At 35.8% G+C, this 14,609-nt stretch overlaps 1 protein-coding gene across 1 annotated transcript in view; it reads right to left on the reverse strand.

Moving 5' to 3' along the window:
• Positions 1-1,225: 1,225 nt before the first annotated feature.
• The window catches only part of TRIP12 (thyroid hormone receptor interactor 12), a 119,675-nt gene continuing 106,291 nt past the window's right edge, over positions 1,226-14,609 (reverse strand). The window contains exons 39-43 of the mRNA XM_044670824.1: positions 8,192-8,356; positions 5,988-6,101; positions 4,845-4,939; positions 3,802-3,905; positions 1,226-2,651 (exon numbers count right to left, since the gene is read on the reverse strand). Coding sequence (XP_044526759.1) covers positions 2,455-2,651; positions 3,802-3,905; positions 4,845-4,939; positions 5,988-6,101; positions 8,192-8,356 — 675 coding nt within the window. The 3' untranslated portion in view covers positions 1,226-2,454. The remainder of the gene's footprint in view (positions 2,652-3,801; positions 3,906-4,844; positions 4,940-5,987; positions 6,102-8,191; positions 8,357-14,609) is intronic.

Here is a 14,609-nt window from a genome sequence, read left to right on the forward strand (position 1 = left end):
CAAAAGCCATCAATAGATGTTTTCTTGCTTCCTGTGGCCAGTGGTGTGGTTGACCTTGACCAAGAAAGGTTGCCTTATAATGGGAAGGAAACAGCTTGCTACCCTTTAGTCACTCTCTGAAAGCATCATTAGAGAGCTTATGAATAAATCTGTTGGTTTTGTGACAGGAATGCTCAACCACTAAAAAGAAAATTATTTTTTTTTAAAATTGGTCAATAATGATCTTTTGATATTGTCACAAGTGGTGACTGATTTATTCACACTTAGGAATTTTCAATTCAAAACCACAACTATATCTATTAAATGCAAACCAATGAAGCCATATTAGGCAGGGAGACAACATGGATTTTAAAAAAATATCAAATACAGATATTTTAATATAAAACATTACTTGCCCTTTTTTGGCAACACAGATCTGAAGTTTTTAAAATATAGAACTTTTTTTAAAATGCAGAACAAAATGCTATATCCAGACATTATAAACACAAAACTATTGTGCTTAGCTTAAAAAAAGTATTAACAATATGAAACAAATTAATCCATGCTCTAACGCTGCCTTTGTTTTATGAAACTAATGCTATCCAATGTTCACATGTAGAAATGTAGTTCCTTTATTCAATTTTAATATGGTTTTGTAATTTTCAGATTCTTTCTTCAATGATTTCAAATTTCACACCTCATCACAAGTTTGAGTTATAGTTCAATGGCACTTCGCTGGATTTGCTTCATAGGATATTCTGTGACTAATTTAACTGAAAAAAAAAAAGTAATGTGAAAGGCCATTTAAATTCATTCTAAAATGACACATTCACCCAAATAAAACAAGCCACTAAGTTACTTTAGGGATGAAAAGGGGAGGAAGATAGGGATTCTTACAGTGACAAAATAAATTTTTGAACAAGTGATCAAACTAAAAATAAATTTGATTTCTCAAAGTTGAATAAAAATAATGAACTCATCTCATATTTTCAAAGAGATGAATCATAGAAAGTTCTTTCTCAAGAATGTTTGTAGCAGACTGTAAATTTTTAACCCATGGAAGGAAAGAATCTCCTTCAGTCATCTCTCCACGGAGTTTAATAGCATATATTGCAACTCTTGTTTAAATAGCAAATCAGCCATGACCATAGGCAATTAGTCATGGAGATTTAAATGATTTACTGGCATTGAAATAAATTTACACAATTGAACTTATGGATACAGTACAAAACTATAAACAAAAAGGTGAAGCAAACTTTATTTATTTATATTCAGGTAAAAACATTAACCTGATGAAGTAAATTATTGCAGATTTGAGAAATCAGCACATAAAACAGTTGGACAGAGCATTGCTTACAGGTGCTTTATCTGTGTCAAGACAAAGGCTGAACTGTTTGTTCCAAGCTAGCACTGGGGAAGAGGGAAGGGAAGGAAGAAAAGAAGGGTGAAGAGAAAGGAATGAAAGCAAAACTATGAAAGAAAAGCAAGAACTTAAGAACAAGGGGGAAAAAGTTTTCCTAGAACAGGGAATGAAAACTGCTAATTTCCTTTTTAAAACTTTACATCAATTCAAAATGCTCTGGCCAGATAATAATAAATACTGGCCAGCCCAATCTGTTGAATTTTTCAACTACACACACACAAAAAAATAATGATTTCTTCCTTGCCTCCACTTTGGAGGCTTTTTGTTGCCTGAAATAACTGTGTAAACAGTCCTAGTGTGTCATCTGGTAAAGGCTGTAGCCAATATAGCCTAAAACTACATTAAAACTAAGCTATATGAAAGAATCTACCTAGTTACAAAGGCTGAGTTATATTGACAATATATTTTAATTCAGTAAAATTTAAATTATATCTTAATTTGAGAGAAAACATGGAACGGTAAACGCCCATGCCAACGAAAATGTAACAATTGTTGTGAGTGTTGTACACAAAAAATAACCATGTGAATTGCACATCAGACAATACACGGAGGAAGGGAGAAAAATCAGAGGCAAGTGAAGGTACAGAGAGCTAGTCTACTAAACTCTATGTCAAATACATGTGTTTTCATTTCTGTACTTATGTACAAAAGTTGTCTTTGGAGGAAATAAAACTGCAGACTTAGCTAGATGGATACACACAGCCCAGTATTAAACTGCACAGCGACATTTATTGTTCCAGCCTGGAAAAACATCCCTTTTTAAATTTCACACAGCAAAGCAAGTTTAAAAACTTCACTCATCAAATAAATGATAATTTAAACAAGAACTTGCTAAAGAAACCTTGTCACAACAACTTTTTTTAGGGCCTGATCACTTTAAGTCCATGGGGCCATTAAGAAATATCAACCAAGTGTCTCTTTTATAATCTGCAAGCCGTTTTTCTACAAGAAGGAGTAACACGTTTCCTTGACTCAGGTGATACATTTAGAAAAGAAATCATGATTTTTTTCTCTTTTGCTGTAACAGGCAGACATTGCATTTTTCATTGTGATCAGGAAAGATGGAATGACTGCTGCCCCTCTCTGGCAGCTATCAACAGTTTTTCACGCATTATCTCAATACTTGAATAGTCTGGCAACTTGAGATAGTTCACACAAGTCATTACTGAGGGCAAGAAGTCGTCTGGATTTTCTGTTGACTCAAAGGTCTTGCGGACAATTGTCAAAGGAGGATTCAAACTTCGGAAGCCTGATACAGAGGAAAGGAAGAAAAAAGTCAATGCACTTATCAATAAAATAAGCATGTAAGATACCTGGTGATCATTAAGTTTTTACAAGCAACTTGGTATTGCTAAAAGCAAAGTTTAATCAGGCCAATTTCTACCAAGTAGGTTTATTAGAAATTCAGCTAGTTCACATAGTGGAAATTTCTTAACCATTAAAAAAAAATTTTTTTTTTTAAAAGAAGACCAGGACAGCGAGGAAATCATAGAAAACAATGTTTCTTGTACTTTTATCTAAACATGAAAATATTTGACCTGGAAGTGCCAACATGTGTGCAGGTTTCATTCCTTCTTATATAGTTTAGCAATTAAACCTATCCCAATCTCTCTGGAATGACTGCTCAATCCACTTATTATATACAGACATTAGCTTTACAAGTCAGCATGTAATACAGACACAAAATCAACATTTAAAAATATATTTACATCTCTTAAAATAGGGTATAAAATTATTTATTGAGACTTAATTCTTGGGGGGAAACTGATTGGCTCAGTGGATGGAGAGTTAGGCCCAGAGAGAGGAGGTCCTCAGTTCAAATGTGACCTCAAGAGACTTCTTGGCTGTGTAAATCACTTAACCCCCATTGTTTAGCCTTTACCACACTCTTCTGCCTTGGAACTAATACACAGTATTGATTCTAAAATGGAAGGTAAGGGTGAAAAAAAAAAAAAAAAGACTTAATTCTAAATGAAGACCACCATTTTCATCTTAGACAGCTAAGAGCCAATTTAACTTTCCTAACGTTCCTAATATTCATATGCCTTAAATTTTAAAAGGAAAAAACCTATATTACTTAGATTTTCCTTAGAAGCTCAAATAATCACATCATTCAGTGTGTTACTAATTCTATCAAATGCAATTATTTTTTAATCAAACTCTTAGCTACAAGTATTTTCTTGCCCCTTATGTCATGCATGAAATGATTATTAAATAGATATTTTGAAGCAAATGGTATAATTCAGAGCTTCTAGGTCTGATAAATCAAGTTGAAAACCTGAAGTAACTAACAATAAAGATGAAAGCCTTAATGCTAACTATGTGAAAGTAGTTATTTTCAAAAGCCTAGACATGCTCTACTGAGATGTGAGGTAAAAGTTAACTAGACATGTACTCACCTCCTACAGGCAATCTTGGGCTACCAGTCACAAACTGAAGAAATAATCTCTGCTGCTCATTATCAAAACCACTGAGAATCTCAAACAGGTACTTCACGGCTCGACTAAAACAACAAAGTGGTGATAAAATTATTTCATGTTAATTTCTATTTCTACCCGTATACATTAGTCATTACCATGTGGAATGCTAAATATTAAAAAGCCCTCAAGAGCCAATATTAGCAAAATATCACTGTAATCAAACATGGGGTCAGGAACATAGTTTTGTATGCAACTGACAATAGCAACAACCACCACCACCACACAATGATAATGGGGGGTAGAGGGAAGGGACAGCGGGCATGCATGCCACGGGGATGGGAAGGGGCAGAAAGGAAAGCAGCCTGGACATTTTAAGATTCAAGCTCTAGCTTTTACCATCGATTACCTGAGGGACTCTAGCAAATTTACTTTTTATTTAAAGCTTCATTTTCCTATCTATACAATGGGATAAAACACCATCTACTTTATCAGAAATAAATGAAATGACATCTCTATCCATCTCTAGATAAGAGAATGAAAACAATTTATAAGGCCAATCTCTACCAAGTAGGTTTATTAGAAGTTCAGCTAGTTCACACAGCAGAAATCTTGAAGCCAAAATATTCACAATAACCTAGGTAGTGACCCATTCATTAATGACAATTTAAAATTAGATAAAATTAGATAGTGGCATCTCTATGTAGACATATATCTCTATGTAGACAGCATATAAAAATGTGTAGATAAATAACATAAATGAGTCACTACTTGAGTGCTTTGGATTTTGGATCTAAGATTTTTGTTGCTATTAATTACAATGAAATCTAAACTCTTTTCCTTTTCTATTGTTTATCAACTGAAAATGAGCTTATTGGCTTTTACCAAGTATAACACACTAAGGTAAAAAATTCTCTTAAAAATGTTTTATCTTTAAAATAGCTCTTCTTGTTTATGCTAAAAAAACCTCTTCTGAGACCTGCCCATCTCCAATTACAACATAAAAAGACCATCGTCATCGTTACCTGTCATGTGTATAGCCGTGATCGGGCCTGCAGCATTCCATCAGTGTCTTTGCATCCCAAGTGTCTGCTTTACTGCCACACAGAAGCTGATCCAGCTATATGTTCAAATACAAGGGAAGATATATCAAGACATCAGGAGATGAGGACAGCAGGAAACATTCCCATTGTGAGTCTGTTTGAAATGTTTGGGGAGGGAGATGGTGTACGTGGCCCAGCTGTCTGTGTCATGGCCTCAGCATGAGTTAATTTACTCCATTTAAAAAGATCACAATGCCTCTCTCTGTCTAGATAAGTCCCCCCCACTCCACCTCTCCAGATTAAAGGGGTGGCCAACCTTCTGGGGATGAATCTCTGAGTTTTTATGGGGAGGTAAACAAAAGCTTGGGCTCTGCTGGCAGTCTTTAAGAACCCACAGATATCTAAATGACATGATGAGGCATCAAATTTAGACTTGAGGAAAGATGTGTGAATATACTGGATCAAATTGGCTCTGATATAGCATTAAAATAAGTCTCTTCTTTCAAGAAAATAGACTTCCATTGTAAAATTGGGTATACTAAAATTTTATTTATGCAACCCCTTGACTCTTCTCATGCCATATTACTGGCATGACTACTTTCCCATGGTTTTGCTATACTTCTCTCAACAGCTAATTACCACCTGCAACATGACTTTGTAAGACCAACCATGACTATGTAAAACATGCCACACCAAGTTAAGTTTAAAATCCAATTTAAAAATGTGTCTAATAGTGCTCCCATACCTAAAGCCACTGAGCCACATTTAACCTTCACTCCCACAGAAGCAGAAGGAAGCAAGCCAAGTGTGGTTCTCAGTTGGTATAGTAAGAGGAGAAATCTAAAAGAATCTGAAAAAACAAAATAGCGTAGACCCTTCACCATGTATGGTAGTCCCACATTTCTGGCGTTGCTCTATCCAGGCCACCTGCCTTTCCTCATCTTAATTCAATAAACATTTATCTAGGAGACAGTCATGGTAAAGCAACTGGTAAAGACTGGACGACCTGATTGTGAGGTGGGGGAAATGGGTTGACAAAGCTGTGGGATTTGGATCTGGCACACACCCACTAGTGCTTGCAGGCCCATTTAAAAGATTGCTGTTATACTCAGAAAAATTACTTACTTCCTCAGGATAGAAGTACTGAAGATGGCTGAGTGGGAAGACTGATTCAAATCCATCTCTGAATGAATCAAACTGCCTGGCAACACCTTCATTTAGTGCCCAGAATATAACCAGCTATAAAAAAATAAATAAATAAAATAAAATACACTTCATGCAATTTTTCTGTTTAATGTGTGGCAAAGTATAATGAAATTGCAATTTTTCTGGAAGCTATTAGGCCTCCTAACAATTTACTGGAAAGTAATTTTCTCATGGTTGTTTTTAATTTGGAGCCACAGGAAATGCAAAAATTTCCCCTATGCTTATATCTAGGACTTGTTTTCTTCTGTTTAACAAAAAGTCTCACACATACCATATTTAGACTTGAAATTCCCAACCAACTCCAAAATATCCTTTTAGATAAGAATTTACCAAAATCACTTGTGAAAGACTATATGCATCTCATTCCACCCAAAAGGCTTTACTTCTAAATTCCATTAAATCTAAAATATCTGTTATCCTAATAGTTTCTAATCAAAAGAGTAAAGTATCACCTGTGTATCATTTAAGGGGAGAAGAAAATAAAAATGCCTACCAAACAAATTTTTTTTTGGTTAAGAATTTTTCATATTAGAACAAAAGAACTTACTGGGCTTAAGAAAGGGCTAGAATGTCATAGAACAAACATTTTGGTATGGTATACTAACCAAAAAATTTCATTGGAATGCAAATTCATTAACTGGCTGCTTAGCTAAAGAGGTACACTTACTTTTGACATGAAACTACTGAAGCATTCTAGCAATGTGTACTTGTTTTAAATTATCAATAATAACACAGCTTAATTAAATATAAATAGGGACTGTAATCTAATAAAGTGACTCCCTTATTTTATAGATGAAAAAGCAAGGCCAAGTTAGGGTGAGGTGACTTAAAGCAAAATCGGAGGGTTGAAATGAAGCCTAGAAGCCAACTATGATCCAATCTGTACTCAGAAAAGAATACTTTACAATAGCTACAACACTGTACAAGCAGTATCATCAACACCACCACCATCATCATAACTAACATTTATATATCACCAACTCCAACACTGTGCTAAATGCTTTCCACAACCCTTGATAGGTAGGTGCTATCCCCATTTTACAGTTGAGAAAATCTGGGCAAACAAGACTTATCTGACTTGTCCTAGGTCACATAGCTCGGGTCTGAAGATGGGTTGGAACTTGGGTCTTCCTGACTCCTGACCTATAAGTCTATTCACTGTCTATTTAGACTGGTGTGAAGGCCTCCAGTAAGGAGGAGCCCATTATATTCCCAAGCACCTGATTCTCCTTTTAAACAGCTCTGTTTTTCTTAAATCAGTCTAAAATCTCCCTCTTTGCAACTATTATTCACTGAACCTAGCTATGTCCATCAGGACCAAAGAGAACACTTGAAGACAAGTATCCTTATCCTGCCCTGCCACTAGCTAGGATAACCATTTTCTCATTTCCTTTCACTGGTTGTCTCCTCTGTTGTGTGATCCCGAGGCCTTTCATTATCTTTGGAAATCCTGAACAAGAAAAGAGTGGACTTGATTTCCCCTGCCCAGTTATTCTGCAGCCAAACACCTAAGAATGAAGTCCTGATCTCCACTGATTTCTCTTGGTCCTGATCCTCAGAAGGGTCTCACAGGTTTACCATAGCTAATGGGAAAAACAGCAGCAGTTCTGTTAGCAGCACCGGCACAAGCAGCAAAATACTAGAAGTAGGAGCCTTGGAACAAGTTTCAGAAATAAATCTAAGTTTGATTTCAGGAAAACTGCTGAACAGAACTACCTAAAAGTGGATAGGATGGGCTTGCCTGGGAAGTAGTGCGAGTTCTTTCTCATTAGAGGATTTGGGGCAAACATTGGAAAGATGGTCACTTGGGCAGGAGGTAAAAGAAGATCCTTTTCCATAGAATTATATGACCTCTATAATCCACTCCAATTCTAAGATTGTGGCTCTCCGCTCCTTAATTACCTCAATATAATGAACTTTGTCTAAAGCCCAATATGAATATTAACTATGCACAAAAATGTAATGTGCAAATTATATTTAAATACAAGAGATACCTATGTACCAAACAGTATCACGAGATTGAATGGTATAGTAAGAACTCTCCAGAAAAAAGGGTTGAATACAGATAATCTTAACCTTCCTTCCCCCTCTGAAAAAGAAAGCTTTCTTCTGTTATTACATACTCGTAGATACTCTTCTAAGTTGTGGATAGTGACAGGTATATCCTTTCCCCCTTTCTTCAGTTCTATGTTGGGAAACCCTGGTAGTGTGAAATCCAATCCTAGGTCTTCTACTGAGCAGCCATTCATATTCAAGGTCTCCAATGCATACTGTAGACTCTCTTTGGTCTAAAAATATGGAGAGAGAAAATAGAGCACAATTCATTAATTCATATTACAATTAGTTCAATTCAAATCAATATAGCAAAAGATTCAATATAATATTAAAAGGAAATACGAAGTTTTCTTAATTGGGATAAAAAGATGTGATTATTCATTTCCTGAGGTTTATTTTTGAAATGCACACTAAAATATAACCAAAATATTCATGAAGTCGCTGACAATACAAACCAAATCCAAAAAACGTTGAAAGAATACCTAAAATTCTTGAGTCCATATACAATTAACGAAAAGAAGTTTTTAAATTTTCATTGTTGTTCAGTTGTTTCAGCCATATCCAACTCTTGATGATCCCATTTAGAGTTTTCTTGGCAAAGATACAGCTCACTTTATAGATGAAGAACTGAAGGAAAGAGGGTTAAGTGACTTGCCCAGAGCCACGCATCTAGGAAGAATCTGAGGACAAATTTGAATTCTTGAATTCAAGATCTGGCATTCTATCCACCGTGCCACCCAACTGTTTCTAAAATATTTTCAAAAAATTATTTTTTTTAAACTTTTTTTCTTATTCCCCAATGAAATGAAGTTCCAGGAGTCCAACAAAATGCTGCACCTGACAACATCCCATGGTACTCAGAAACTCTCATTAAACTTTTCCTAGCCTTGGATACTTCTAAACTTATATAAAATAACTTTTTAAGTTATTTTATACTGAGTAAGAAGTGGAAAAAATACCAAAAGAAAGAAAGAAGATAAAAAATAAGGTATTTGAAGATGATGAAACAGGAAAGTTTTGCCCTAAACAGATGTTCTCCTACTGCTGTTCAGTCACATCTGACTTTTTGTGACTGTCTGGAGTTTTCTTGACAAGGTTTGTCATTTTCCTTCTCCAGTTCATTTTACAGATGAGGAAACCAAGGCAGAGTCAAATAACTCACCATGGGTCATACAACTAGTAATTGTCTGAGGCTAGATTTGAACTCAGGAAGAACTATCTTTACACTGAAAATAAATCCTTGGAAAAAAATCTAGAAATTTTAGGGAGGCTGCAATATAATGAAAAAAAAAAAAAAAAGGTTCAAACAAAGCATCAAATGACTACAATCTTTAAAAAAGAAATCTGTGCTTTTCGTGTCTTAAAAAAAAAAGGGATTAAAAAAGCACCAAAACTACTTTTTTGGGTTCAGTTCAACAAGAAATGCCCTTAAGAAGCATACAATAAAAAAACTGGTCAAAATAATTACCAACAAAATCTAAAAGGAAGAAAGAGAAATTTGATTTAAAAATAACTACAGACAATATAGAATACTTGAGATTCTAGACACTGAGACAAAACTTAGAAACTACCTAAACAGTTATAAAACATCTAAGGTTTAAGACATCTAAATGAAAGAAATATTAATTGCTCATGGGTAGACTAAGTCAATAAAATAACAATGACAATATGACCCAAATTAATTTGCTTATTCAGTGTGCCATATCAATCCAAGTATCAAAGAATTGCTTGGGGGAAAATTCACTCAAGACTGCCAAGAGATCAGTAACAACAAAAAAATGTGAAGGAAAGCAGTCCAGCAGTACCAGACTTCAAAAGATACTACAAAGCAGTAATCTTCAAAACAATCTAGCACTGACTAAGAAATAGAGGGGAAAGTAAACGACCACAATAAAATCTAGTGCTTATAAACCCAAAGATCCAAGCTTTGAGAGATAAAACTCATTATCTGACATGAACTGCTGGGAAAACTAGAAAGCAGTCTGGCAGAAACTGGATATCTCACACCAACCAACATCTCATACCCTGCACCAAAATTGGTAAATGATTTAGACATAAAGTGAGAAGGGGGCATGGAAAAAACTACCTGCCAGACCTATTGAAAAGGGAAGAGGTTCATGAACAAGCAAAAAATGAGAGGTTCACAGGAGGTGAAGTGGTTAATTCTGACTGCAGGAAATTAAAACTTTGTGCAAAAACAAAAGCAACATAGCCAAAATCAGAAGCAAATGGAAAACTGAGGGGAAAAAAAATTACATAAGGCCTCACTTCTCAAATATATAACAATATGAGCCAAATTGATGAAAATAAGCACCATACCCCAACTGAGAAAAGGTCAAAAGACATGGAAAAGGTAATTTTCAGAAGAAGAAATAAAAGCTATCAAATCACATGAAAAAATGATCAACATCACTAATGATTACAGAAATTAAAATTAACTGAGATACTTCCTCATCTGTATCAGATTGGCTATTATGACAGAAAAGGAAAAGAACAAATGATGGAAGGGACCTTGAAATTTTTGTGCCCTAATCTCGGAATTATGAACTAGTCTGGAGAACAATTTGGAACTATGTCCACAAGGCTATAAAATGGTGCATACCCTTTGACCCAGTAACACCTCTCTCCTAGGTATTACAACAAAGAGATCAAAGCTAAAGGAAAAGGGAGGGCCTGCATGTATAAAAACATTCCATACTAGTTCTTTTTGTGATGACAAAGTGGACATTGAAGGGATGCCCATCAATTATGGAATGACTGAACAAAATGAACAATGAAGCTTCAGAACTGGAGAAGCCCATATGTTATTTTAAATCTGCCTAGAAAGATCACACTGGCTGAGTAGTCAGGGAAGGGAAAAAGAACTAATTGAAGCTTTTGAGGGAAAATTGGATGACACAGCTAAATGAATAAAATATGTATGGAATTTTTTCACTTAAAGGTGAACTGAAAAGGTTTTCACTGTAATTTTCTTGCTGATACAGAATCACTGCATATAATATACAGCAGTATTATTTAAAGTTAACACAAAACACAGGATTCTGTCAGAAGCAAGAGCTGAATGTTCTACATTTCAGGTACAATAGGGGAAGGCACCAGAAAGGTACCTATTCAGGTTCCTTTCAAAAAGGGCAGAAATAGACAGACTTCAAGTTTCCATCTTAAAAGTGTTATGTATCCCCAGGCAAAAGGGCCCAGATATGAAAAAAAAAAAAAAAAAGGGGGGGGGAGGGAAGAGGGGGAGAAGAGAAGATGAATTCCCCCCCTGTACTCTTATTTTATTTGTATGCAAATATAAACAGCTTTCTTCATTATTTAGTGACAATAAGGACCCAGTGTCCTCTTGGCTAACATAGAAGCCAATGATAACAAATATTACTAGATAAACATGGAAAAAGAGAGAAAAATAAGCTGGGATTGGTATCAGGAAGAATGGAATTCAAATCCCGTTTTCCATACTGGGTGACCCTGAGCAAATCACTTCAACCTCCATCTGACAAAGTTTTCTCATCTATAATATGGAGATAATGACCCCTGTATTCTGGGTTCCAGTGAGGATCAAATAAGAGAGTACATGCTATGTAAACTATAAAGCAGTGACTATATAATAAATGCTAGTCATTATTAAATTAAAAGCAATAGAACTGGAACAAATGCTTACATTTTCAGAGGAGGATACCTGAGGAGGCTCAGTATACAATCAACTTCCTAATGGTTTTTCTTTAACTGCTAAATAGATAATCTTGAATAAGATTTATACCTTGATTAAAGATTTGAAATAGAAACAGAAACAAAGTTTGGTTCTAAAATTCCTAAGGAAAACCCAAGTTGCAAGGGGAAGTGATAAAAGTATGAGACGCCAAAGCAGTGAAGATTAAAAAAAAAAAAAGATAAAACTATCTTTATCAGACATAATTTCTTGTATTTGTCTTGAAAAAAGGGAAGTAATTTCTTGATGAGTATTTGTTTTACATTCTATCATTGTAAGGTCTAACAATTGATAGATGGTGAGTAACACTTCATTTTCCCTTTCAATCACAGATTTAGGTCAGTGTAAACCATTCCATGTAAACTTATGTTCAAAATAAAATTTTCAATGTAAAAAGGCCTAAATCAATTTAAAGCATTGTTTGGGTAAGCATTTTCTATCACATATTATGAGAGTTCAAATGCTATTAATGAGAGAAAACTGGTCCAGCTTGGGATTCCTAGTCACAATAAGGTTCTAAAAAAGGTTACTGTAGGTGGGGTTAGGATCTAGACATCTCTCCTCTGAGCTATTCCTACATCCTCTTTCCGGAGGGCCTGTTCTGGGGAAAAAAAAACTTAACCTTTTCTCTAAGTCTTTCTCTGCAAAGTATTTCTTGGTAGTCTTCTCTGGACACCACAGCAAGAGCCAAAGTATTCCCGAAACATTTTTCATTTTTCCTATTTCTTTTTTAATCTTTGTTTCTTTAAATTCAAATTTTGTTAGCTGTCTGCTGAAGAAACTTCTCTTTTTGAACCCGTTTCCAAGCCTCATATGCCATCTGGAATATAAAAAAGGCTGCTTGACCCTCTCCAACAAACCAAGAGCTCCCAAATCTCCTACCTGCACCTCCCATGTGGGAAGGGCTGCTTCCCAACGATTTGGCATCATCTCATCAAATGAACTTACTCTTCTGTTTACATATAAACTAGATATTTAACAGTCCATGAAACAGTTGATTCTTATGTCTAAAAAGCTATCTATTTTAGAAGTCATACACAGTTTTTTCTTCTATAGTACAAGAGGATGGTATAGGGGATGGGACCAGATAGTTAGGATAGGGCCAGTTTCAGAAGATTAACTATGGTTTGGGAAGGCCAACAGAACCCAACCAGGCAGAGCCTGGTCTGAGACTACACACACAGACCACTCAATAACAGGGATGGATGTTGTATTTATTATAATGGAAAAGTTTAGATGGGAATTTGGATGACGCTGACACTACATTCAACTAACTAAAACCCCTCAGATCTAAATGTCCCATCTCTGGGAGTCTTCAGAGTTTGAGCTATACTAATTCTATACCTCATTGACCTAAAGATCCCAAGTCCCTAATCTAGATAAGTCTGCACTAAACCAACCCCCCTTGGATGGTGTTGTAGGTAGTGGTCTGTGGCAGTTTAGCAGGGCCCAGGGAGAGGTCCTGGATCCAAAATGAATCCAAACCTGATCTTACAGACAGATGCCAGATGGTTCAGGATCACCAGAAAACACAGTATATAACAGCAGGGTAGCAGGCAAGATAGGGAAACAGGGTAATATAGAGCAGTAACAGCCACTAAAGAAAAGCAGCCAGTCTCTCCATGTCAAACCAGATAGCCCAAACCTCAGTTAACTGTCTGCCCCCTACTTTTACATTCTAGAATTCTCTCCTTGTTGGTCTCATGCCTCTGCAAACTTGCTCTAACCCTTTCTTCCTTATAACAGAAGTCATGTACACAGATATATTGTGTTAGTGGGAAAAAAACGATAGAAGGGGGGAACCTGTTGTCTTCTACATGGGAGAGTTCCATAGGTTAAGGAATCCTGAAATCTATGGAAACTCCATTTAGTGACTTCCCCATCTGGATTTTCTCCAACTTATCTCATCTTATAGTTTGTTTATACACAGTTGTTTGTGTTGTGTCTCCTCTCCATTAGAAGGTGAGCTTAGGGGGCAGCTGGGTAGTTCAGTGAATTGAGAGTCAGGCCTAGAGACAGGAGGTCCTGGGTTCAAATCTGACCTCAGACACTTCCCAGCTGTGTGACCCTGGGCAAGTCACTTGACCCCCACTGTCTACCCTTACCACTCTTCTGCCTTGGAACCAATACACAGTATTGACTCCAAGGCGGAAGGTAAGGGTTAAAAAAAAAAAAAAAAAAAAAAGGTGAGCTTGAGGGCAGGGCTATCTTTTGCCTCTTTGAAGCTCCAAGTTAATAAATGCTATTGACAGACTGGTGGAATAGGTTCTCCATCCTTCCCTTACTCTGAAAAAAGTGGCAGACTGTTTCAGCCCCATCAAAAAAAAAGGAAGAAGGAAGCCAAGGAAAGTTGTGGATAATGGGGCCAGTCCTATTCTCCCATTTATTATCACAAATGGGAAGGAATGAGAAAGTGAGTAAGGGAAAAAGATAAGGAAGATGCTCAAAAACACCAAATATTTCAATAGGAAAGCTCAACAAAAGCTCAGGACACTAAAGCAGATAAATTAACAAAATGGATCTTAAAACTAGAAAGAGTTAAACACATAACCTAAGAAATCAAAAAGGAATCGTCTCACACATTACACACAAAGCCTAAGGAAAAACCAAAATCCAATGGAATCTGAAGAGGACATGGAACAATAACAAAAAATTTCAGAATGATTAAAAAAAAAAAAAGAATCTAGAAGAGAAGAAATTAGGAATTTGTGTCAGAAGTTACAGCTCTTAATACAGTGACTCAGGTGAATAAAAAAATTAAATGAATGGTAGAGGAA

This window comes from Gracilinanus agilis, chromosome 3 (assembly GCF_016433145.1).
Source record: "Gracilinanus agilis isolate LMUSP501 chromosome 3, AgileGrace, whole genome shotgun sequence".
NCBI lineage: Eukaryota > Metazoa > Chordata > Mammalia > Didelphimorphia > Didelphidae > Gracilinanus > Gracilinanus agilis.